A 27,173-nucleotide genomic window follows, 5' to 3' on the forward strand; every position below is an offset into this window, starting at 1 on the left:
TGGAACACTTTCATGTGTCTGTTGGCCATTTAGATGTCTTTGCAGAAATGTCTGTTCATGTCTTCTGCCCATTTCTTGATTGGATTATTTGTTCTTTGGGTGTTGAGTTTGATAAATTCTTTATAGGTTTTAGATACTAGCCCTTTATCTGATATGTTATTTGCAAATATCTTCTCCCATTCTGTTGGTCGTCTTTTGGTTTTGCTGACTTTTTCCTTTGCTGTGCAAAAGCTTTTGATCTTGATAAAGTCCCGATCATTTTTTTTTAAAGATTTTGTTAATTTATTGGACAGACAAACATCACAAGTAGGCAGAGCAGCAGGCAGAGAGAGAAGGAAGCAGACCTCCCACTGAGTAGAGAGCCAGATGCAGGGCTCAATTGAGGACCTTAGGATCCTGATCTGAGCCGAGGCAGAGGCTTTAACCCACTGAGTCACGCAGGTGCCCCTCAATAGTTCAGTTTTGCCCTTACTACCCTTGCCTTTGGCAATATTTCTAGGAAGAAGTTGATGCTTGTGTTCTCCTCAAGGATTTTGATGGATTCCTGTCTCACTTTGAGGTCTTTCATCCATTTTGAGTCTATTTTTGTGTGTGGTATAAGGAAATGGTCCAGTTTCATTGTTTTGCATGTGGCTGTCCAATTTCCCAACACCATTTGTTGACGAGACTATTTTTTCCACTGGACATTCTTTCCTGCTTTGTCGAAGATTAGTTGACCATAGAGTTGAGGGTCCATTTCTGGGCTCTCTATTCTGTTCCATTGATCTATGTGTCTGTTTTTGTGCCAGTACCATATTGTCTTGATGATTACAGCTTTGTAATAGAGCTTGAAGTCTGGAATTGTGATGCCGCCAAGTTTGGTTTTCTTTTTCAACATTGCTCCTGGCTATTTGGGGTCTTTTCTAGTTTCATATAAATTTTAGAATTGTTTGTTCCATTTCTTTGAAAAAAATTGATGGTATTTTGATAGGAATTGCATTCACTGTGTAGATTGCTTTAGGTATCATAGACATTGTCACAGTATTTATTCTTCCAATCCATGAGCATTTCCATTTTTTTTGTGTCTTCCTCAATTTTTTTCATAACTACGTTATAGTTTTCTGAGTGCAGATTCTTTGACTCTTGAATTAGATTTATTCCTAGGTATCTTATGGTTTTGGGTGCAATTGTAAATGGGATGGACTCCTTAGTTTCTCTTTCTTCTGTCTTCTGTTGGTGCATAGAAATATAACCCATTTCTGTGCATTGATTTTATATGAGACAGGCCCTTTTAATTTTTCAATTTTTTTTTTTTTCAGAGAGGGAGAGAGTGCCTACACATGCATGTTAGTGGGGATGGGGGCAGAGGAGGAGGGAGAGGGTGAATCTTAAGCAGGCTCCATGCCCAGTGTGAACCCCTGAAATCATGGCCTGAGCTAAAACCAAGAGTCTGACATTCAGACATTTGAGACACCAAGGCACCTTAAGATATAGGCCCTTTTTAAAAGATGGTTTGATAAGGCATCATCATAAACACTACCTCTGTACTCAGACTGGTTGAAACTCAAAGCACACATGCCACAGTGTTGTCCAGGAGTATTCTCTAGGGAAAAACAAGGGCTTTTAAAATACTTGAATCAGAGGGCGAAAAAAAAAGTATTTTTTTATAGTTCATAGCTGATTTTTCCCCAAGATTTTGTAAGGTTGGAAAATTATGGATAGGCAGATGAATGCTGTCTTTTTGCAGGGATGAGAACTGCTTGTGGATTTTAGGCAGGGGAGTGATGTAATCTGATATATGCTTCCTAGACCACTGGACTGCTCTATGAAGAATGGGTCATACAAAGGCAGGAGGAGAAAAAAAGCAAGGCTAGGTAGGTGACATGCAGAGTCATTAGGGGAAGAGGTGAAGCTGAGTTAGCAGCTCAGAGAATAATGAGGAGTCGCATCATATATTTTGAAGACAGAATCCACAGAACTTGCTGACAGATCACATAGTGGGGGAACAATAAACCAGAGGTGGCTCCTTGTCTGGTCTCAGCAAGCTGGAGGATGGTGGCGTCACACACTGGGAGCATTAGCTGTGGTTATAGGAGTTATTTGTTTTGGTTTTGCTAAATTGCTGTGTGGCCCTACTACAGTGTCCATTAATTACCCACGTGTAAATGTCAATTAAAGCCTAGATAGTGATAATGTATATTAGGTATTCTCAGTAGGTATGATGCTATTAAAAAAGGTTTAGATAAAAGTATTCCTACCTGTAATCTTTACAAGGGTTCTTCAGACCATTTTAATGAAAACATGGACAGTCAACACGGTAGACATGGATAATCCTATTAGAACACTTCTTTAAGACATGTCTGCTTAAGGATTTTCCTAAACCTAGGAGAAAAATAATTGGAATAATTAGAATCATCCACCTGCTGTTTATTGTTTGTGGAGGTGCTGTTAATTATTTTATGCTTCAGTTAACTGTTTATTGTTTGCATGTAATTCATTCCAAAATACCATACTCAGTTCTTCAGAGTCACAGAGTTCTCTAGCTATTACTGAAGAAGTACGTCTTTAACTACCACACATCAGATGAACTTATTAACATCGTGTTTGCTTTTAAGGAAAAAAAAAAAAAACGTGTAAAATAAATTTTATATATGGCATCTGTATACATATAAATATAGGTATATTTATATACAGATAGGTACCCGCTACATCATAGGTATTTCTGACCCCTTTACGCCAACAGTGTCTGAGTCCTGTTGAATGTTCTCAGCCAATCAGTGCTCTCCAAGATTTTCTGAGTTAAGGATATTTTGCAGTGGGTTTTATTTTACTGGAGCCTCTTCTGCCAATTATTTGTGTTCTGGCAAATAGTTGTGATCCATAAAACTTGATAAAAGTGATAGTGCTGGACCTACCCCCAGCAGATTTGCATTATAGTTGTTAAAAGGCAGGTTTCCTGGTAGCTTGAAATGCCTTAAAAAATGGCCAATTAGGCAGCGGGAAAGATCGCCTGGCACTAAGGGAGTGGTAGAAGGGCTCTGAGGTTACAAAGTGCCTCATTCATACCACTGAAGCCTGGAAGACTTTCCCTACCGTTACATGAACCACAGCTGGGAGAATCTGTGGTTGGACAAAAGGTATCCCTTTAGGGATTACACTATCATGACACATCGGGCTGGGTCAGTTGGTGATACCATTTCCAGGAACACATGCCTCATGCAAAACAGAGTGTGTGTTTGTATGCATAGCTTTTGAACTGGGTGAACACCAAAAGAACCCAAAGAAACAGAGCTGGAAAGCATCCCTCTCCTAGAACGGGACCAAAAAAAGTCTTGTGAGATGCCTAGCCTATTTCATGTTAAACAAATTCATGCAGGATAATGTGTAGAAACAGAGGTACTCCGCCATTTTTTTTCATCATGACACAAGGTGAATGATATTTAGTTCTGTAGAACTAACTTCTAATGTCCCAGCTGAAACTCTCCCATACTATTTTCACTCAAGAAAAGTTACGTATATAAGAACACAAGCATGTGATAATAAAAATATCCAGATATTCTTATCATCGTTCTAATTTCTATTAAAACATGAATGTCATTCACAAATGTTGATTCTTTTTTATTGCTAATTGCACTGAATACATCTCAGAGCTTATGGTTGTATTGATAGATGTTTCTGAGATTCTAAGTACAACAAACTGAAACACTTGAACAATCCATGTGTGACATCCCTACCCCCAATCAAGCCAACTCTGTGACAGAACATTCCAGTATCCACTCTGAGGATGCAGCTCTATTATGACATTTGGCAGCTTTTACCTCAAGTCTTTTGGGTTGTATCCCATATGTAGAAAGCCTTTCCATTTTCCAAGATTATATTTTTAGAAATAACTTGTGTTTTCTTCTAGTGCTTTTATGGTTTAAATATTTTTCCCTGTGTTTGGAACCTCTGCTCTTATTGAACTATGGAGAAATCCTACCATAACTACTTACTCTCCTTAAAATTGCCAACTCAGAAGGCTTTTATGACATATTAAATCTGGAAGCCAAGATTCAAAGACTTTTTAGGGATAGCTATCGGGTTTTAGAGTGAAAATATGCCAAAAAGATCATCTAGCATAATGTCCTCATTTTCAAAATGGGGAGATGGACATAAGAATGCCAGAATATGGGAGCACCTGGGTGGCTCAGTCGGTTAAGCATGATCTTTTGCTCTGGTCATGATCTCAGGGTCCTGGGATTGAGCCTCACATCGGGCTCCCTGCGAAGCGGGAAGCCTGCCTCCTCCTCTGACTTCTGCTCTCCATTTGTGCTCTTTGTCAAATAAATAAATTTAATTTAATTTAAAAAGTGCCAGAATATGAGCTGTCTTACTGAAGGCCACACAGTGTCAGGTGTCAGGAAGCACACCTCTCCATGCTCATGTTCCCTTAATTGCATTCATTCCTCTGCTTTACCATCACTTAATGAGCAAATCTTGATCTGGGCAGCACATGATTCAAGTGGGCTGTATTTATTGATCATCTTGTTTCATTTAAGAGGATAAAATGTACTCAGGTTTTTAGAGCCCTTTGGGGGAAATGGGAACCCAGTATGACCCAAATGTTAGATTATGACTGTTTTTACTTCTTGCCCAGATTCAGAATATTGTCATTGGTTATTACAAAGTTTAATAAGGATTAGTTTTAAAAATATCCCTGAATGTGAAACCAATCTGTTTCCTCTCTAAGCTTTATTTAACACTTGTAGGCAAGTTGAGAAGGGCAGAGAAAGAGAGGAGAAAGCCATCCATTGCTTTAACAACATCACAGCGTCCTAAATGAATGGCACATCTCTAGCATCATTCCATAGTCTCACGGGATTACAGAATCAGCAAAAGAATGCTTTCAGAAGGAATTGAGGTGTAATAAAATGTAAACTGTAGAATTCAGTCTTCTGTGACACATTCTCCAGCTTCATTTTGTTCCCATGCATGTTGATGGGTGTAGCTATGGACTGCAAGGCCCAGCTTAGAGAAGCTCATGAGAAGACCAGATCTGTTCTTTGGAGAAAACACTTCCTTCATGGAGGTTAAAGATTTCTGCAGTCATCGCTCCGAAGTATTTCCCTTGGGACTCAGCATTTAAATTCACAAAGCACCCTGCAGTTAATTCTTAACCGTGATTTTTGTTGTAAAGAAACCATATTGCACCCCTGCACCCCCCCCCCCCCACCACACACCTTTCTCGCTCCATAGTAGCATCTCAGGCTGTTTAAAAAAATGACAATGGGTATAAATAGTAATCTAATTATAGTTAGAAGAGATTTACAGCTCTAATTACAACTGCTGTTAAATTTCAAAGGGACTGACATAAGCAATCAACACATCCCATACAGGAATCCATCTTGCTATTATAAAAGCTACCTGCCAATTGTTTGTCAGTTGAATGGCATGCAACACTGCACACATTATCTCCAGAATTAGTGATACCGACAGTTTTGCCATGTTTAATGTATGTCGGCAGTATAAAGCACAGGCATGGAGCCTAGAAATGACTCAATTAGGGATTGCCGAATTGCCAATATATGCATATTTCATCAAGTATGTGAACATCTCTTCTTCTCAATGGCATCTTAAAAATTATTATTTAACTCAAGTGATTACACATTCAGAACCTCTCAGTGGTAAAAGTGACCAGTCTGAGAGGCATACCTGTACACACAGGTATGTACAGTTAGTCATCTAGACAAAAATACTCTATTACATGACAAGCACAAGGTATTTGCTCTGTGTCAGGATGGAAATTTTAAATTGGTCTCATGTGAGATTCAGAATAATCCCTTAGCCTATTTACTACTGTGTCTGTTCTTTTGGATAACTTCTGTCATGGAATGAATATCATACTTTTGGTGAGATGGGGCCGACACATGTGCTTTTTTGAAAAAAATTGCTAATAACTCCTATAGGCTGAGGAAAAATCGTGAAACCATATCTCAGACCCTACCTTCATCAGGCGGCCATAGCTGGGCCGCAATGACTTCCCCATCTGAGGCCTCGGCCTTCCTCTGGATTCCCGAACCATCTGGACAAGGCATATTTAATTCTTTCCAGACCAGTTATCTAATGGGACTTCACATTAATCATGCTCCACAATCTGGAATCTGGGAGTCCCAATGTAAACCATCTGGCATCTAGTAAGTTTCTCTCAACCAGTGTTCCCCATTTCCCAGGCCTGACTGCTTGTTTGGGCTCCTTCTGCCCTGGTGGTCCTTGCCAGGGATGGGAACTCTGCTAATAAATGCAGCCCGTGGGTGTGGCCTCACTGCCTTGTGTTCAGACCCAACTATGATAACTTCTTTCTAACATGTTAACGTATGTGTCACTCTTCCACAGGTGTGTTACCAGTACATTCTTCCAACTCCTTAGAATCTGCTCTTTTCTGGTCTGGAGGTCTTGTTCTGATGGTTAATGAAATCCCATTTTGTATCAGGATTGACATTCAGATAGTATGAACCAGTGAGGGTTCATATCTTACTGAACCAGTAAGATACTTAATATTAATACTCCTTGGTCAAGAGCTGTTGGTCCCAAGACCCTCCCTCACCCCCAAGTGTTCCTCCCTTCAAGCTGGCACGGTCTGTCTCTCAAGACTCCCAAACATGTTTATCATTCAGCAACAGAAGGGTAGTGCCCGGGCGCATGCAGAGACCTGTGATCCTCCCGATGTAACTGGTTTCCATTCTGCTTGGTTGGTGGTCTTACCTGTTATGCTATTAATGATTTGGATTTCACTCCTGACTTCTACCTTGAGATTTTGTCTTTGGTTTAGACAAATGAACAGCCCTCTGTCTCAGGCTACAGGGCTTGGTTTTCTGTGAGATATTCATTCCTTTAGACTCCTTGTAAAGGACGGATTGATATTTTCATTTTTAAAGTAGGTGTGTGTGTGTTTTATCATGCAGCTATGAACACCACCACTCTTTAGTCCATATAAAAAGAATAAAGATGCACTTAACTAGCAAAATGCAGGACTTCTAAAGCGGGATTTTGGCAATGATAGTGCAATTTAACCAGACTGTAGGTCAAGGCAGTTGGCCACGTCTCTGATTCAGTGACATTTGACAGACATAATTACAGTAAGATAGCGCATTCGTGCCGACATGAATAGTTTTTTTCCTTGAGATAACTGATCCCAGAGGATGGCAGGAATTATTTTCTTATGTATTCTGCTGGCATTTGTTTTGTCAGAATGTAACAAATTATACATAAATCCTGTTTTATAAATGGTATGCTGTGCTTTAAATACAGCCCAATACGTCATTCTGTCACAGATTAGCACTAGCAAACTGTTTGGTTGATTGATTCATTATTCTTAGTGCCCAATTGAAAAAAAAATTATTACTGAATTTATGATGAAATTTTTCCTTTAAAATGAATTATTTAAAGAGTCTATGCTAAAATAATAATAAGGGCGTTTTTATTTTTTGCATGTTAAAATTGTTACAGAACCACCAATGTATCTGCCTCATCCCCCTGAGAATTCTCGAGAGCGTTACTGATGTATTAGGTAGCTACATAAATGATGCTTGGTTACGATTAATAATTAATGTAGAATTTGTGTGAAGCACAAGTTACTTTTTTTTTTTTTTTAACAGTACCTGGCATCTTTTGCGAAACTGCAACCCAACTTTATATAGCCTCAAATTTCTATTTTTTAAAAATTTCATTCCTTTTTCTTTTATTTTTAAATATCTAAATGCTCTCATCGAATTAAGAACACATAGCTTTGGCAAATCCAGCCCTTGTATGTCCTGTGTAGAAGACTAAACTCAAAGATTACATCTCAATGGCACCATTGATTCAGAGAAAGAATTAAGCCTACATCATTACTGAATATTTGACCTTTGTCTTTTTGGCAGTAGATACCCTGGTTGTCTGGTTTTGAACAGTAAAGTCCTTGCTCAAGTTTTGTCTAGCCAATTCCTTTAGAAGTCCACAGTTTTAGTCCTCTGGGTTGAAAATTTAGCACATTCACTGTGTGTACGGTTTCTTGGTCAAGATGTTTATCTCTATCCCTTCTGAAGTCAAGGCTAATTACCAGAAACTCAAAAATCTGAGTTTTCCTGTTTGTAAAATTTTGACCTCCTCATTCTCTCTTTGATCACAGAAGTCGCTCCTTTTGCCTGGGTCTAAGCAGCACTAAGTCTGGAACTCGTGTGTTACTTTCTGTTCTAAGAGCCAGATAAGGAGAAAATTTGATCTGTCTGTGTAACAAGGCGTGGTGTTCTCTTTTATCTTTGTATGGATTAGGCAGTGATCCTCTGGTGGTTGGGTAAATCCCCCTATGGATTGAGTGAGTCCCCTTTTTACTGATTGGGTTTCAACTCTGAAACCAAAGAAGATGACCTTGAAGGGCCTTTATCTTACTGGCTCTGTTAATTTTCTAGAGGCGCTTTTGCATCTTTCCTCCAAAGAAGGAGCTGGAGGACAAACCTGTTATGGTCCTCTTCAGCCCTGTACCTACTTTTAGCCTGAATAAACTTTTCCACAAAATTTAAGTTTAGAAAGTGAGGTCACTTAGACTGTTGAACTTAACACTGACAACAACGACAACTCCTTGTTGTGAAATCTCGAGAACTCTGAGTGGGAAGGAGTGAAGGTCTCCTAAGTACTCTGAAGAAAGTAGTGTATCTACGTCCGTAGAAGTCACTGGAGCATACTTGGCACTAAATATAAGGGTGGAGGCATGGGGCAGTGACCTGAAAAGAAGTAACTTGAGAATCCAAACCCAGCTGATTTGCTACGATAGAGAGCCCCAGTTGAATTGAAAATAAAGCTGAATCTGTATTAAGGCCAAATTATATACCTTTTTAAAAGACATTTCTAAAATTTGGGGGCCTTATGCTAAAAGTCTAGATAGACATTGTCTTGCGCTTTAATAGTGTTTTAAAAGTATCTTTCTGAAAAGACCAAGTCCTTAAAAGTCCAATGGATGAAAAATTTCACACTGGAGACAGTCGATAGATTCTTGAACTAAATCTACATGACTCATTTGAAGAGGAAAAGACCTGGACAGTTGAAAAATGCCATGTTTTCAGAGAAGTAGAAGCTGATTTTTGTCCCGTTAGGACAAAAGTTAATTCTATAAGAATGCCTATAATGTGAAATTGTCAAAAGCTTTCAAGTTGTCAATAACTTTGGGGTTTCTAAAAATCTTTTGTCATGGTTCATGTGAATTGATAAAATATCACCTATTTCTAAAAAAAAAAAAAAGACATTTATCCTGATGTTGTTGCCGCCGCTCAAAACTGAGTTTCTAAAAATTTTTTACCATGTCCTCCCTACCTCTGTGTGATTTGACATATGTATATCTGTGTACACACCTACACATACACACATGTATTTTAGGTCAAGTTTTTTGGCAGAAAGAAGAAAAGAAGAAGGTTAAGATTTGTAGGAAGTTGATAGGGAAGTATTTTTAAAAGCCCCAACTGTAAGGTAATTAAGGGCGGAGCATTGGGCAGGGGAGGATGTAGGCCTGTGATACAATCCTAACAGAATCTCAGCTTACCCTTGGGAAACTCTGGGGCTGGGATGTCACTTCAGATCTGTCCTGAACTGAGGCAGGAGGACTTAACCTTTGTACCCTGTTTCGACCAGTCACTGGCCACAGGCTGTCCTTGGACAAGGAAGCTTTGTCTGAGAGCAATTTCTAGGGAGGTATCAATTGTGAACCACCAGGACACCCAACACTGGCAGCTTCTGTCCTCAAAGGGTAAACTGGGCACCATTTCCATGCACTTGCTTCATACAATAAGTTAATCCCACCTGCAAAGAGCTCTTCCATTCTTCTGGTTGGGACACTTCTAAGAGGAAGATTAGTAGGGGGAAAAGAGTGGCTCCCACTGCTGCGTATGCCCTGGCCTTGCACTTGCACTAGCATATGTGACTTTCCATGAACTCCCTAGAACGGCTTCCATTACAGTTACCTCTGACTGTGTAAGGTTATGAGGTTATCTGACCCAAATGGCAGGGCTGCTGGCATTTTAGGTTGGTCCCCCTGAGGAGTCCCATTCTCATACTCACACATGGCAGCCAATTGGAGCAATGTCCCCTGTTGTGGAATAGGATGCTTCCAGAATCTGAAGAGGTCCAGGAGGTGGGATGTTTTCTTCTTCATAGTGGGAACATCAAGGTGCAAGAATCTATCCTTTACTTTGGCTTACTCCAGATGACTATGCTTCTAGAAACTTCACCAAAGTTGCAGGATTTGAAATCTTCTTCAGGTATCAGCACTCCTTATTTTCACTCAGAAGAAAAAAAGCAATTTTCTAAATCATACTCCACAAAATAGCCTTGGATGTAATTGGAATCTCGTTATTTTCTTAGAAAGGCAAAGGGAGGTAATGTAAGACAGTCTGAATGGCAAGGCATAAGAAATTTTGAGAGGAGGTATTGTTATGAACCAGGTGGTTTCATAAACAACCAGATTATTTTCTGAGCTTTATTATGGCTTTGGTCTTTGGAGAATATGATCACTCTCTCAGTAATTATTTTGATACTCTTGGTTTCTGTGAACCTTTGTTGAATTATCTCCTCCTTCACCTGTATATCCCTTTAAACAACATTCATTTATTTAACAAATATGTCTTAAAGCCTACTTTGTGCCAGGCTCTGTTCTGTGTTCTGGGAATGTAGCAGTGAATCAAACCCTTTTGGAGCTCATGTCATAGTAGGGATCAATAAAGACGAACAATTTTCTGTCCATTAATATCCATTCATCCATCCATACATCCATCCATCATTTCTAAAAGCAGTTTATACCTGAAAACAGTGAGAAAATAAACCATGCGTATTTCTGGAAGAAGAATGTTCCAGGCAGAGGGAATGGCAAGTACGAAGGTCTTGATACTTGCCATGTTTTAGGATAGCAAGGGTGCCATGTGACTGAAATGGATAGAGCAAGGAAGAGAGTATTAGATGAGGTCAGACTAGCAACAAGGAATCACGTCTTGCAAGACCTCAATGACTAGTGCAATGATTGGCTATATTTGGACTTAAACAGGAAGCCGTTGGAGGGTTTTGAGCAAAGGAGTAACATGCTCTGATTTACATTTTCAAGTAATCCCTGTAGCTTCTGTGTTGACTATAAGCAGCGATTAGTGAAGCAGAGATGTAGGTTGGAAGCTATCACAATAATGTCTCTGGATAACGTGTTGGAGATACTGAGTGGTAAGGTTCTGGTTTACTTTGATTCTGGGTATTTAGAATTTTCTAACTGTATATGAGGTTGGAGAGAAAAGTCAAAGTTAATTTTAAGGATTCTGGAGGTATAGCTACAACAAATGGGGAAAGACATGAGTTTGTGGGATTGATGTCGTGAAAGTCTTGGTGAATTGTAGCATGTTGCAGTTGGGCTAACAACCAAATATGTTAGATGGTGGTCAGAAAGGGAAAGGCATGAAGTCTAGGTTACGGGTTGTTTGGAGTTTCTGTGAATTATTAAGGGTAAGGTCTGGACTATGGGAATTAGTAGCTGATGTGGCATGGAGATCTTTGGAGGAGACGAAGTCAAAAAATTGCAAGGTCGGGTGCAAATATTCACAAGGACTGGGGGGTTAGCATGACTACAAAAAGGAGGAATGTCATTAATTCACAGCTGGGGTTTTAGGAAGGAAAGAGAATGATCTATGGGGCGGTGCGTAGCAGAAAGGACATCGAGCCCATGGAATAAGAGCCACAACAGAAAACACCCGCCATCTCTTGAGGGGGCTGCAGGGCAGGCCATATTTTAGATATTTAGGTAGAGCTTGGGTTAAGGGTTAGGTTTTGGGTAGGGTAAAAAGATGAACTTTAGGGGAGTGGCAGAGACAAGAGGGGTTTTGCTGATGAAGTGTCTCCTGTTCCCACGGGCACAATGGAAAAGTTGCAAGATTCAGGAAGCAGCAGGAGATGGCGTCAGAAAATGTAGCAATGAGCACTGGGAACTGAGGAATGACCTGGGAGTTGTGGGCTAGTGTCTGACTCCTATCAAGAGAGATCAAGGTCCTGATAAGGCAGAGGACAGTGTGAAACTGTGAGCATTTGAGGGAAGGAAGAGTAAGATTTTGGTAGGATCATGCGGAGACCACGAGGGCTTTTTTATTTTATTTTATTTATTATTTTTTTAAAAGATTTTATTTGACAGACAGAGATCACAAGTAGGCAGAGAGGCAGGCAGAGAGAGAGGAGGAAGCAGGCTCCCCGCTAAGCAGAGAGCCCAATGCAGGGCTCGATCCTAGGACTCTGGGATCGTGACCTGAGCCGAAGGCAGAGGCTTAACCCACTGAGCCACCCAGGCGCCCCCACACGAGGACTTTTAAATGAGGGATTGTGGCCAGTGGAAGATGGGCACATGTTTGATTGATCTGTTACATCTTGCGACACGTCTGTCTTTTCTTTACATATATTGAAAGGAAATAGGAACAACATTGATGATAGGGTGTGCATAAAGTAATGAAAGTCTAGATCATTTCTCTCCATCCCCAGAAAATCTGCACACCATTACCAGCTTCATCTTTCCTAAAACTCCTATACTAATGTGTTATTCTCAGAGCCCGGGGCTGGCTCAGTTGGTGGAGCGTCCAACTGTTCTTGATCTCAGGGTTGTGAGTTCAAGCCCTATATTGGGTGTAGAAATTGCTTAAAAATAGAATCTTTTAAAAAATCCACATCGGGGCACCTGGGTGGCTCAGTGGGTTAAAGCCTCTGCCTTCGGCTCAGGTCATGATCCCAGGGTCCTAGGATCGAGCCCTGCATTGGGCTCTCTGCTTAGCGGGGAGCCTGCTTCCTCCTCTCTCTCTGCCTGCCTCTCTGCCTACTTGTGATCTCTGTCAAATAAATAAATAATACCTTTAAAAAATAAAAATAAAAAAAATTTAAAAACCCACATCATTTTCTTACAATCCTCGTTAATATCTTACTTTTACCTTTATAGTATTTGTAGGTTGTTCACTTGGTATTTAAGACCTCTAAATATTGCCTAATTACTTTTATGTCTCCTTCTTTTGGTTTACTTATCATTAACCTGTATTTTTGGAGTGTTTTTTTGGTGCAGACACTGGGGATACAAATGGTAAATATTCACTGCCCCAACCCTCTGCATAGTCCTTCTGTTGGCTTCTTTTTCTACACTACACTGCACTTGAAACTGGTATTCCTGACTTGCGCCCCACCCCCAATGACCCACGGAAGACATATCACACACATTCAAGACCGATCACTTGCTGGCAGTATTTATCTGGAAGGAGAACTCTCCCATTGCTCTGTATTTACTACATTGGCTTGTACTCCAGGGGCCAGCTCCATTTCAGCATCCTTTTCCAGAGAAGATTCCAATCACAGGAATATCTATCTTCCTTTCTGGCTGTACATCGTTTTCACCATCACAACAAAGCCTAACACCAAGTATTTGCTCACCACATATTTGATGTTGAATGAATAGTCCCTCTTAATTCATTTATATAACATAGTCCAGGAAAACGGAGTTAAAGTAGCTACTAGCCATAACTCCTCTGTCCTTCCCTTCATTTATTCTTTCATTCAAAACTTATCTGTTGAGAAGCTATTAGGTGCCAGATACGGTCTTTGACACACGGGTTTTTTTTAAGCCAAGATGTCTCTGGGTTCTTCTACCTGACAAACATCTTTTTGAGAGTCGGTTAAAATTCATTTTTAAGGAAAAGTAGAATCGACATATTTCTCCAAGTTAACATTATTAAGGCAGGTTTAACATTTACACAGCAGTGGGTTTCCATTTGGAAATGGATTTATCTTTAAATGCCCTGCCTTCATTACCTATTGCTGCTGTAAGAGATGACCACAAAATTTGTGCCTGAAAATAACACAGATGTATCATCTTCGAGTTCTGTAGGGGAGAAATCTGAAATGGGTTCAAATCAAGGTGTTGGTCTTCCCTTCGGAAGGCTCTGCAAGGCCGTCCCCTTCCTTGCTTTTCTGGCTTCTAGAAGCTGCCCACTCTCCTTGGCTTGGGACCCCCTTTCCACGTTCTGCCTCCCTGGTTCATGCTGAAGGAGCTTGTGATGACATTGGGCCCAGCTGCTAATCTGAGATGATTGTCCTGTGTCGACATCGCCTGAGTAGTACCTTTCATTTCACTACGCGCTCCATTCCCCTTGGCCTTGTGACCTAACACATGCATAGGCGTCAGAGATCAGAACATGGACATCTCTGAGAGCCATTCTTCTGCCTATCACCTGCCCTTATACGTCATCTGATATCATCTTCTTTGAGGTGCTCAGGCGTCTGAAGGTCTGGGATACCGCTCATCAGTCAACCTTGATGCTTCTGCATTTAGAGGGGAGGGTGCTGGTTAAAGAGTCACCCACCAGACATCATGCACCGTGGTTGGCCAAAGATTGAGCTTCACTTGGACGGGAAGCCTTCTGTATTTCTGGCAGGCTTTGTTTAGGGAAACATACCGTACCATCCTACAACTTAGGACATTTTCCCAGATAGAACAGAATTAAGCAGAAAGAATACTTGAGGGAATTCTACTAAAAGCAGAATATGACAAACTTGGCAGCAAGACAGGTTGTGTTTTGGTTTACTGACTGGGAATAATTCATTCTCTCTTGTAAGGAATGGCAGTGCGGTGCAGAGGAGAGCTGGGTGTGCAGCTGAAATTAGGAGCGCTACTATCTTACTACTGATAACGGGACTATGGATTGTAATTTACCTCTTCGGCGAAAGTGTAGTGCGTCTTGTACAAGTTTCGGAATGGCCTTAAGCCATGTGTCCCCAAGGGGAAAAGTTTTAAGCGAAAGGAAAAGGGAACACCCAGGTCAGGAAAGCTAGCTCCGTAGGAGAGACAGTACAAGGCAGGCAACTGTTGGTATTGTTTTAATTAAATGAAATTACTCTCCAGAGAAAAGGTCGTTATAGGGCTTTTCTAGTAAAACAGAAATTGAATGTCTTGCATGAACATCAAGATGAAAATACGCTAAGTGTACTCTGTACAAAATTAGCTAGACTCTATTAAAAATTAATATATTAATTATTGAAATGAAAACTATGCTTAAAATAATTTGGAAGTTCTGTGGGCATTTTATCGCATCATGATCAAACCTATATGGCTTTTTCCTAAGATGTGCTTTGGGGGCTGGGGAAGCATTTTCTCTCATCCCAGGAAATAGAAAGTTATACACACACACATAAAATTTTCACTACAACTTTGTTTCCTTTGGCTGTTTTCCTTACAGACATTTTTCCCTCAGAGTTTCTTTCCAAAATCCCATTTACGAGATCATTTTTTCCAATCCACTTTAAAAAGTTAATTGTACAGAATTATCTTTTACTTCTCTTCCCAAAGATTTTATTTGTCGCATGTTCACTGAGTACTGGGGAGATATGTGTCAATTACAGAATCCTTTTTCAGATCTGTGCCTGTATTTAAACTGAAGGCATGCTTTTGGAAAACGTATCTAAGTAGTTCCAAGATTGCTGACGGTCACTTCACTTTGGACGACACAGAAATTAGAAATTCATGCCACTGCGTGATTGAAATGCAGACTGAAAATGTGTAAGGAAACCATCTAGATCTCAATTCATTGATTTGATGTGTTCATTTCTATCAGCTCGGACACAGTTTCACCCATTCTCCTTGCCCTGGCAGCAGTTTCAGATTTCAGAGAGTCAGTTGTGATGTCAACACACTGTTCTTATTTCTGACAGTATTGTGAGTTTTAACATCTTCAAGAGCACATTCTTTCCCCTATGCTATCAAATCTAGTCCTGGGAGGGATGGAGACACTGGGCTCACCACCTGGATTTTGTTCCTTAATGACAGGCTCATAAAATTATAGAGCTGGTAGAGAAGCCTTTGTGTTTGTAGCCTTCTGGAAGGCTTCTGAGACATACCTTCTGTCCTTACCTCTCTCTGCTCTGGAAGACAAGGGGTTGTTTGAGACATGAATTCCAACCTAAGTTTGCCCAGCTGGGTGGGGGCTTTCCTTCTGAAAAGCCATAGAAAGGCATACAGGGGACATCTGCTTGGATTTCTGCTGGTCATATCTGGGCTCTGGTCTTAATGATGCAGGTCTTTCTCCTCCTGTAAGAACTCAGCTGCTTCTTCAGTCCCCCCCATAAAAGGAGGCTCTGTCAGTTGCTGACGCTCATGCAGGTACATTACAATACACACTGTAATCAACATGTTAGAAATAGCATCAGTTATTAATATGATGGTCCATGTTTTGGTCAGGCAGTAAGCATCATTGCACAGGCTCTTTTTCTCCCAACTGGTATCAAAGGTAGATTAAGATATGAGAGGAAAAAATTAAATGGAGCCAAGTCTTAAAAATGTGATAGAACCTCCATGGACCAGAAATTAAATAGAAATAAGAGAGGGTGAGGAGTTGGGGTGAAGAGTCTGGGGGAGTCTGGCACCCGAGGTAGGCACTGGCCCCAGGAAGCTGAGCTCATGTGGAGCCTGAACGTGCTCAGGAGAACTGATTCCAGAGCTCAGCTCACAGGTTGAAAGCCAGAATGTGACAGGGGCGCTGGACCTCACAGAGCACCTTACCTTCGCCCTGAATCCAAGAAAAAGGCTGAAATAAATTGCTGCCAAAGAACCTTCTTTGGCTAAACATAATGGACGTGGCCTAGGCGTCCAGCAAGTAAAACAAGTCAGCAGCTGATTCAGTAGTGGGTCCTGGAACATTCTGCAAGGCAGCAGCTTCAACCCACTATTCTGGAGCCTGCTTCTGGAATGGGGACCAAGAGATGAGGACAGCAGAGATAAGTTAAAAAAAAAAAAATAGCATCCACAGACCAGGAATTTGGCAAAAAGAGAAGTGAAACCAGATGAAGAATATAAAACAGGACATCAGAAGTGGGGGTGTGACTTTAGAGCTTGATCCAGTGGGTCTGTGAAACTCACAACAACCGCTTGCCATAGAGAATACAGGACACTATTCAAGGACACGCGGTACATTTACAAATATTAGCCACACACCACATCACAAAGAGCATCCCTGCAGACTTCAATGAATGGTTTGTATTCAATCTCATGCTGTAAATTTCACAGCAGTTTTTCTTCATCTTTCTAATCTTACTTTACTGGAGTATTAAGCTATTTTGTGTGGCATCTGGTTTTTTTGTGTCTGAGGGATCATTGGAAGTTGTTGTGAAGGATGTATCAAAGGATTGAGTGGGATGGTGGGTTAACCCATGGTGAGGTCTGAGGTAGGAGATCCACCCATTGAAAGAGCTGCTGACTGACTTATTGGGACTTACACCCAGTGCAGTGGGAGACAGGTAGCTCAGTATAGTGGTGGAGCCTATGGGGTCTTGAATCACACAGATCTCTGTTGACTTGGAGCTTCATCAGTAACATTAAACCTTTATGAGGCTCATTTGCTTCATGTTTAAACTGAGGAAAATATCCTAATTTGCAGCATGGTTGGTAGGACTGGAGATAATATATGTAGACACCTTCGCAATTCTTGGCACATAATTACTACTCACCAAATGTTAGACTGGGAATGGTAGGGATTGAAAGGAGCTATATGTGGTGTGTCTATGTGAAAAATGGAATGGAGATTACTTGGTAATTGACTATTTTTGAAGCACAGAAGATTAAAAGACAATTCTAGGAGCTGCAGGAACTCAATATTTGAATAAAATATTTGAATGAAAATTGAATACAAATATGTTTTTTTACACGGCTCCAAACATCTAAGCATTTGTAAATGTCTAGATAATTAACTTTTTTTTTCAACTCTTATTCCCAAGTTTGGAGTCATGCAACAGCCCACAGCCTACAAATCAACCTGGCACTTACAGGAGTCCTATTTTGACCATGGCTAATGATTTTTTACAAGATATAAAAATAAGTATGATGCACCTAAAATTTAAAATATCTCAGGTATTTATTTAGTGTTTTGCCATTTTCCAAATTGTACTCCGTGCACAAATCTGCCTCAGGCCCCTTTATAATTGGCACATGCACTTTTCCTTGAATCCAATGTAAATTTAGCTAGCTAAATTGTTACTCACTTCACTATTAATAAAATAGAGCTTTATACGAAGTCCAATCTTCAGTTATTCCTCATGTTTTCAGCAATTCACAATATCAAATTACAAATAAAACAGTCACTTTTAAAATACCAAATGAAGGAATTAAAGATCTTGATACTAAAATCCTTTTCTTATTGAAATAACTTCATGATGTATCTGATTTGTACATGGGGTAGAACAGAGGGGATTTAAAAATTATTTTTAATTGAAAACCATGAGGGTAAAAATTAGGAACCATGAACAGAAAGCACAAAATGTATGAGCTGCTACAGGAAAAAAACTATATATATGTTTAAATCATATATAAATTCATATATATATATATATATATATGAGTTTTTTTAAAGAGTTTAATTATTTATTTGACAGACACAGCAGAGAGGGAATACAAGTGGGAGGAATGGGGGAAGGAGAAGCAGGCTTCCCGCTGAGCAGGGAGCCTGATGTGGGTTCCATTCCAGGACCTGGAGATCATGACCTGAGCAGAAGGCAGAGGCTTAATGACTGAGCCACCCAAGTGTGTGTGTATATAGATACATATCTATATATATATAGTTTTTATTTTAATTGCTTCTTTGATGTAGCCTCTTCTCTCCCTTCAGTTGTGAAGTTTGTACTGTCAGGCATCAGGTTGACTTCTGGGGTATTCAGGATGAGCTGTGTTCATGGGGCGAGGTGAGCCTGGGGTCCTTCTCCATCACCATCTTCTCTCCCATGTATTTTAATGTTCTGTTTCACTAGTTAAGCAGGGACACCGAACGAAGATGGAGAAGCAATCAACACATCAGATAAGCAAATAAACATGATAGGAAGGCATGGAAGAAAGATGTAAAGAAAGACAATTATGAAATAGAGAGTTGTGTAAGCCTTATAGAAAGGAAAGCAGAGACCAAGAATGGACAGCCTTCTTGGGGGATGGCTCCTTGTACGCTCTACTTTCTTCCTCACTTAAACGTCTGCTTGCCTGTACCTTTCAGATCCTGATGTCCTTTCTCCACTGCAGGAAATTCCGACTGGTTTCTTCTTTCGATCATGCCACCTTCTTTCTGTTTATGAATTACTTTGAAAATGTATCTTTCTTCTAGTATCACCAGTGTCTTCTAGAATCTTTTTTTGAGGTACTTTGTGCCTCAGGAGCTGCCATTGATATCATGCCTTGCTTTCTTTACACTATAAAATGTCTCTCATGACCTTACTCCATTTGCTGCTTCCATTTCCTTGATATCTGGTCCCATCTAAATTCTTGATGAGCAGTGACAATCCAACCAACAACTCCGGTGGACTTTTCAAAGTCTTCTCTTTGTTTCCTCTTTACTTTTTTTTTTTTTTTTTAAAGATTTTATTTATTTATTTGTCAGAGAGAGAGTGAGTGAGAGCGAGCACAGAGTGGAAGGAAGAGTCAGAGGGAGAAGCAGGCTCCCTGCGGAGCAAGGAGCCCGATGTGGGACTCGATCCCAGGACGCTGGGATCATGACCTGAGCCGAAGGCAGCTGCTTAACCAACTGAGCCACCCAGGCGTCCCTCCTCTTTACCTTTTAAGAATATTGGTATTATTGTTTAAGATCTCTTCATCTAGACTGTGTAAAACCACAAAATCCTAGTTCTTCTCCTAAGTACTCACACCTCTCCTTTACCTCTTTTGAAGATTTTTTTCCCTCCCCCCAGCCTGACTCCCCATCCAAACACAGAGGTTCTAGGACTTTCTTTTCTTGTTTAATGCCTACTCAATTACAGAGATCTCACACACTTTCCCAAATTTCCATAATCACTTTCATAGTGACTTCCAAAGGCCCACATTTAACTTTGACTTCAGAATTTACCTGCAAGACACCTATCTCCTTTTGGATTTTCCCACTTGGGTATTCCAAAGTGAGCATCTTGCAACTGGAAACAAGCTCCACATCTTCCTCTGTAAGCATGATGGCGTTCCCAGCTTCAGGAGATTTAGAAGTGAAAGAAGCCATTTCAGTCTGATTCTGTCCCCTCTTTAGATCAATTTCTCTAGTTAAGCACCAAGATCACCTGGATCTTTCTCTTTGTTGTAATTCTAGATTATTTTTAAAAAAATATATTCCATTTTATTATCATATTAATTCAATTCTTTCTTATTTAGGTAGCACAGAAATGCTTAACTCCTCTTCCTCATCCCAGCCTTTTCTCCACGAAAGCTCTGGTCAGTCTCAGTTTCTAAGACTTACTTCCTGGCTTCTCACAGGATCATATATCTACTCGTATTCAGTACCTTCTCCTGTCCATTTTAGCTTTAGTTCCCCATTCCCAGCACCCTTTGCCCTGGCTGGGATGTTGGACTTCGTGTGAACTGGACATGATTTATACCTCATTGCGCAATGCTCTGTTCTTACTATTTCTTTCCCTGGAGCCTGTCCCACATCCTCTCTACTTCAGTTAAGGACCAACTTCACCAATTTTACCCTCCCTTCCTTCCTAAAACTCTTTCCTGACCAGCCCAGCCCAAATTACCCGCTTCCTTTGGTAAGTGTCTCTAGTACATACTGCTGGGTATTGTCTCTCTAGCAAGACTGTAATACAGAACGTAGTACTTGGTATACCCTTCAGTATCTGGAAGAGCGCTCGCTGTTTGCCATACGAGGTAAATATTAAGAATCTTTATAAATGATTTTACTGATCTTAACTTGATCATCCAAACACTCCTCCTCTTTCTGTAGATTTCCTAAGACTCAATTTTTCACTCTCATTTCTTCTACATGTTCCCCAAAATGTCACATCCGAATCTTAGCAACTGCAAAACAAAAACCACTCTTCCTTAATTGCTATGACAAAAAGGGTAAATTAAATACCATTGAGGAAAAGCTGACTGCTTTTCCACAAGCCAGCTACCTGATTTTTTTTCTTTTTTAGTAACAAGAGCCATTTTGTGGGCCAACTGACCTAGTTTAGGATGACATACATCCAGGTTCACCTGGGACGGTCCTGTTTTATGCCTGTTGTCCTGGACTAATTATTAATAGTACCTCCTTTTGCTCTCAGGAGTGTCCTAGTTTTGATGATAAATTATATGGTTACTTTAACCGTAGTGCCTTTTGTAAAAACATGCTTTTTTTTGGTAATAGAAACTAAAAAGCAACACTCTGTAGTATTTTAATCATGTGTCATTGAGTACTCCCTACTCTAAAAGCGCACAATTATTTTTAGTAACGAGTTGAATTTTGCGACTTGCATGAGAAACGTGTTTGCGTGTCCCATCTTCGATGATGTGCACTGAAGTGTAGGACGGGCTGAGGCCTGTGAATTTATAATGGGTGCCACCCCGGGAAGGGCTAGAGGCAGAAACTTGTCTACAACTGAGGAAAAGCACGAAATAGCTTTCAAAGAACACGGTACCAACTGGCCTGCACTTGACCTGAGCTCCTGCTAACTGGAAAATGGAAGCAGCTTCTAAATCCAATGGAGGTCACACAGGGCACAGAAGCTCCAAACCCGTGAGCAGAGCACAACGATGGATGGTCAGGGACTGGTACGGAAGAGGAGAGGGCCGTATCTCGTGTGCGGACCCGAACCTCCGAGAAGGAATCTGGCTGCACTGGTTAAAAGAATCAAGAAACTGTTTATGCATTTCCTCTGAGACCTCATGGCTCTTAAAAAAATTTTGGCCACATTCCAGGTCTACTCCAGAAAGCTGTTCAGTGTGAGCTCTCCGGTTTCAGCAGGGGATTTGCTCTCCGAGGTTTTGGTTCTGATTCATGGCAAATTTTCACATCATTTATAGGGAACTCAGAGAACATACATATACAGGGAGTTGAAAAAGCATGTTTTCAAATCTTAAAAGGAAGGGGGATCATTTTAAAATCTCCTCAGTTATTTATGTATAAAAAGCCATGTACGATTGTGTTCCTAGAGAGGTCTTTGGTTCCTCTTACTTAGAATGCACTTTATGCGCAATGGTTTATTTCACTTGTAAAAAAAAGATATATATATATATATATATATATATATATATATATATATATATATATATACAGTCCCTCTATGTAAAATCTTGCAGTTAGTGGATGATTTTCAGAAACCTGGCTCCTTACTACCGCCTTGGCCTTGTCTATGAGCGTGCTCCCCACGGACCACTGCTGCATCTCAACCTTCATTTGTGATTCTTCTCGGTGGATTCCGAGGGACGAGGCCGTACTTGTCATCAAACTTCCACCTCTGGAGATTGTCAGTTCCGGCCAGGGGTGGCATGGCTGAAGGCTTGTTGGTCCTGAAAGAGTTCAAAGGAACACCCAAGTTTTCTCCCCCGGCGCCCTCGCTGTTCTTGCTTTCCAAGAGAAGTCTGCAGCCCCACTGGGACTTTAACCTCCTCTCCTGGGCCTGCGCGTGCCGGCAGGGTGAGGCTCTTGCCCTCCTTCCCAGAGGAAGGGCCTTCCATTCCAAATGAAACGTGAAAGTATTAATTTTTAAACTCCCACACCAGTTGTGGTACCTGTCGCTTTGGGCTTCTGAATTTCATTAGTGTTGACAGAGATGAACGACATGTCCTAATTGAGGGCTGGCACCTGCAGCCTGACAAGCCCTGGTTTCTTTATTAGCACTAGCAGATGGCCTCGCTCCCCAGTCTGTTCTCGGAGGTAGGAGCCGCCCCCACAGAATGCGTAGTTGCCAAGAGGGCGATGGACCTGCACACTGGGGTCCAAAGGAAGTCTCCCCCACTTTCTCTCTTCCCATCTCCATTCAGCCACTCTCGCAGTCCCCGTACCCCCAATACATTGAAATAGTTCCATCTTTGTAAGCCCCTAAGAGAAACAGAAGAGACAGAATGGGGATAGGAAGAAACCTAGAGGGAGACAAGGGAAGAGTATGAAAGGAGAGGGGGAAAGAAAGGGAACAAATATTTGGGCTCACTGAAATAAAATATCTCGAAATTTTTCTATTAGGTCATCAGATCAGTTATCTGCTCAATATTGCAGTTTAATCGATTATTACAATGCAATAGCTTTGTGTTGACATTGTGTCCATACACTGATAGGAATACAAAATTCACCCACACCCTTGGATTTGTGTTATCTGCTATAACCTTGACTAAAATTATTCTCAGATGAGATCAAAAAGGGTTCCAGTGACTCTACTTCTATTTACCAATGCTTGTAAGTACAAATCTCCACATACATAGCACTGCCATATATGAAGCACACATATACAGCTGGTCATATTGGTGTGGGCAGACATTCAAGACTTGCTCATTTATGGTCTTTTATAAGTGGAATTATTTGCACAACCCAATGAAAAGTTTCATTTATATGTACATATATAAGGAATATGTATGATATATATCTTGTTTTATTTGAAACATACAATATTTTAAAACACAGAATCACTTCATATAATTAATGCAATAATTTCACTTTTTCCATAAGCTATTCTGTAGCTATTTTGAGGGTCAATAACGACTATTTTCAGGGCCAATGACAACCAAGAACATTTGACTCCGTTTCAGACCTAATTTTACCACTCCTTACGTGTGTGATCTCAATAAAGTCATTTAGATTACAAATCCGTAAGGAGGAAAAAAGAGGTTATCCCATAGCAAATTGGGCAGATATTTTGAATAGGCACTTCTCAAAAGATGCCATCTGGATCATGTATAACCATCACGGAAAGCTGAGGCAGAACTGTAATAAAATAACCACTACACGATCTAGAGAATGGCTAATACTAGGAAGCCTGCCAATTCTTTCAAGGTAATTCCTATAAATTTCCAAGACAGCTAGGCATTCAAGATGAGAGAAGAGATGACTCTCAGGGTCGAAAGCCTTCAATAGCTCCCATTTCATTCATCCCAGCAAACATCTCCTCCCTCACTCAATTGCATCCTGAAACCCTCAGGGAGGAACTAAATATTAGGGTGGAGGACGGCATTCCCCAACAGTAGGGGTTTAGGTGGGGACAGAGAAGGGAATGGAAGATGTGAGTCAACTTTACCTGCATTTGTTTTTTCATCTCCTGACCCAGTAGGGCCTGGCACTATGTATTAGAGCCAAGGACGCCTTGCTGTGGGCCTTCAGTGAAGTCTGGGGCAGTGGTCCAAGGTGAGGGAAGAGCAGAACCGAAGTCCTTGTTTTTTTTTTTTTTTTTTTTTTTTTTTTTAATGTTCCTTTTCAGGGTAGCTGCCAATGGTCTTCCTTCCCTGGTTGCAGAACTGCCTTTGGTTTATATGGTTTTCTCACTTGCTGTGTTGCTGGGACTGTCGTTGTTTGCTGTAGTCTTTGTTTTACTCTGTATTTTTTCAAGGATTGCTTGTTGTTTGGATGGCTGGTGGCAGGAAGAGAGACTCAGGTTGGCAGGATGGAGAACCTGCAGCAGCATCTGCTTGGACGTATCTGGGCTGGACAAGCAGATGCTAACGTGGTTCCCAATCCTGGAAAATTACAGATTTTCTTTTATGGTACCTCCATGGTAGATTGTGTAGATCAAGCCAGAGTCCGAAACGAAGCTACTAGGGAGAATCCAAACCAAGAACTCAGGTATAAAAAATAGAGGAGCAAGTGCAAAATTGTGTAGCCAATACAATCCACATGAGTGGGAGTGGGATATACTTAGCATTTCATCCAAGTTTAAACAAGAACTGAGCATGTGTATTGATGTTTAGCATTATGTAACTACTGAATGAAATCAGTTTTAGGACATAAAAAAAAATAGTTGTTATTTCGCACATTTAACATTGCTAAGCATCAATTTTGTGTCATATACTCTTCCAGGCTAGTGGGAACACTGTAGACCAGGTCACAGCCCTGACCAGGAAGCCAGTCATAAAAAATGCAAGGTAAAGAAGTATGTACAACAGTATGCAGACTCATGAGGCTCCTCGGTGGCTCAGTCGGTTAAGCATCTGTCTTTGGCTTAAATCATGATTTCAGGGTCCTGGGATCGAGTCCCAAATCGGGCTCCTTCCTCACCAGGAAGGAGCTCTCTCTCCCTCAAATACATACATAACATAAAACCCTTTAAAAAATTAAAAATAATCTACAGACTCATGTGCTCCAATTTCGAGTTGATTGGTTTCACCACAAATGAAGCATTGGGTCTGGTACAACGATGGGATATCTTCCACCATAAAATATGACAAAGAATGGAGGATTAGTGGGAAGAAGCAGGGGGAGTTGATTTTTAGGTTAGAAACTCATCAGATTGTCTATTCTGAGTGAGGAGGTGGCAGAAAATGGGAAGTCTAAAAAGAGTTTAAGGTTTCAAATATCAAAGGACAGAGGAAGAGAGATGAGTATGGAAACAGAGACGTATTGTCAGACAAGACCAGTTGGGGTTGAAAGCCATGAATTTGCAGTGAACCAACATGGGTAATTTTGTGATGTTTTTGCCACTTGCAACTACCCAGATTAGAGTCATCTGTGGTTGAGGCTGATAGAAAGAAAGTAGAGGATGATGTGGGGATACTGGGCGAGAGGTAATTGATCCGTTGCAAAATGAAGTATTGACACCACACTGAAACTTTTTGTTACATACATCTTGTGTGTGTGTGTGTGTGTGTGTGTGTGTAAGTGGGAGGGTCAGGGAAAGGCCCTATTATTTGAGGGGCCTGGAACAGCAGTTAAGATTTCTTTTTTAAGATTTTATTTATTTGACAGACAGAGATTACAAGTAGTCAGAGAGGCAAGCAGAGAGAGAAGAGGAAGCAGGTTCCCTGCTGAGCAGAGAGCCTGATGTGGGGCTCGATTCCAGGACCCTGAGCCCATGACCTGAGCCGAAGGCAGAGGCCTTAACCTACTGGGCCACCCAGGCGCCACTGAAACCTTTTGTTACATACATCTTAAGAGCCAATGACGCGATCTACGAGATCGAGAAACCACCACCCTATGCAACGTTAGCTGGGGTAACCATCTAGTGGTTGCATGGTATCCATTTCGGTTTGTAAAAACAGATCCAGTTAGAAATTAAAAATGTGTGCAAGACAAAATGTGTGCTCAAAGCCTTTGAGACACCACCTTTTGGTTTCATACTTTACAAAAATACTTAAGAGAGCTACCAAATTGGGTACTTTAAGAAGCTGTTACTAAGATTTGACCTTTCAAGTGATGAAGCAGCTTGAAAATAAGAAGGGTTTACATGGGTTGATGACTTCAGTGCCACCTCATTAACACACAGAGAAATACTTCCCAAGATATTTAAAGAAGAGCTTAAAAAAAAAAAAAAAGGTGCTAACATAATCTGTGGCTAAGGTCTCATCTCAGAAAACGTATTTTATGACCAAAGCAAACCCAAAGAGTAAAATTGATAAGTCTGGGTTCTAAGTTTGTAGTTTTTGTTTCTTACCTCTAGGTAGCAAACATGCTATAATTTGGGTCCCCTCGGGTTAAGAGTAAACGCAGTGGAACTAAAGAGCCGCTTAATGTGATTACGACTGAACCCAGCAAAACATTATCAGTCCTGGTGGCAGTGAGAAATAGAGTTGCGGTTGTTAGTGGCTGTCGGAAAGAGCCTCTTAGCGGGACAATTCAAACCTTGGAACGCTAGTTTGGGGGTATCACTTGGTACTTTTGAGTCTCAGAGAAGCTATCAACTCTGGTTCTGAAAGTTTCCGAATGTGCGAATCAGCAGATCTGTTTTATGTTTTTAGCAGGGTAGCGTTCATCAGGGAGTGAGGCCAACAGATCAAAGTCAGAAAATGTGCTTAAAAATGGATACCATGTGTAGCTACCGACTAGCTAGGCAGTCTTGAAAAATGCTTCACTTTCTTAGCCTCCGTTTCTTCCAACTATTAAATCAAAGAATGCTGGTCAGTAATTTCTAAATGTCCTTTCAGTCCAAATGTTATGTTCCCTTTAAAGATAGTACTTTGTGGGTTGTACATAGTATATCCCTCAACAGTGACTAGTCTAGCTCTTGAATAAAAAGAAAGTGGTTTATTCCGATGGGATCTGAAGAGGGTGATCTGATAGGTCTGTGACTGGAAAACCCAGAGCTTAGTTTTGTTCTGTTAATTACCGCCAGTGGTGTTGAGCATCTCTGTAGTGGTGGTTTTGGAATTAACATACATCCTTCCTGTTGCTGGATCATGATACAATAATACATACGAAAGACTCTGATCAGATAACATGATATGATAATAATGGACTGCAGCAATGTATAAGATTAGTATTCTGGGCCAGTTTGAT

At 40.7% G+C, this 27,173-nt stretch overlaps 1 protein-coding gene across 3 annotated transcripts in view; it reads right to left on the reverse strand.

The window, feature by feature from the left end:
- Window positions 1-27,173, reverse strand: part of LOC131834808 (uncharacterized) — a 115,368-nt gene that overhangs the window by 27,350 nt on the left and 60,845 nt on the right. For 2 of the 3 annotated variants that reach the window (XR_009354957.1, XR_009354956.1), the window contains exons 4-5: window positions 10,045-10,266; window positions 2,238-2,361 (exon numbers count right to left, since the gene is read on the reverse strand). Coding sequence is in view for 1 of the 3 variants with exons in the window: in XM_059179449.1 (XP_059035432.1) it covers window positions 24,214-24,421 (208 nt within the window). In the remaining 2 variants the exon portion in view is untranslated. Of the gene's footprint in view, window positions 1-2,237; window positions 2,362-10,044; window positions 10,267-23,930; window positions 24,422-27,173 lie in introns of those variants that run through there. The other variant, XM_059179449.1, reaches the window with a different exon arrangement.

Source organism: Mustela lutreola, chromosome 6, assembly GCF_030435805.1.
Source record: "Mustela lutreola isolate mMusLut2 chromosome 6, mMusLut2.pri, whole genome shotgun sequence".
In the NCBI taxonomy this organism is placed as follows: Eukaryota; Metazoa; Chordata; class Mammalia; order Carnivora; family Mustelidae; genus Mustela; species Mustela lutreola.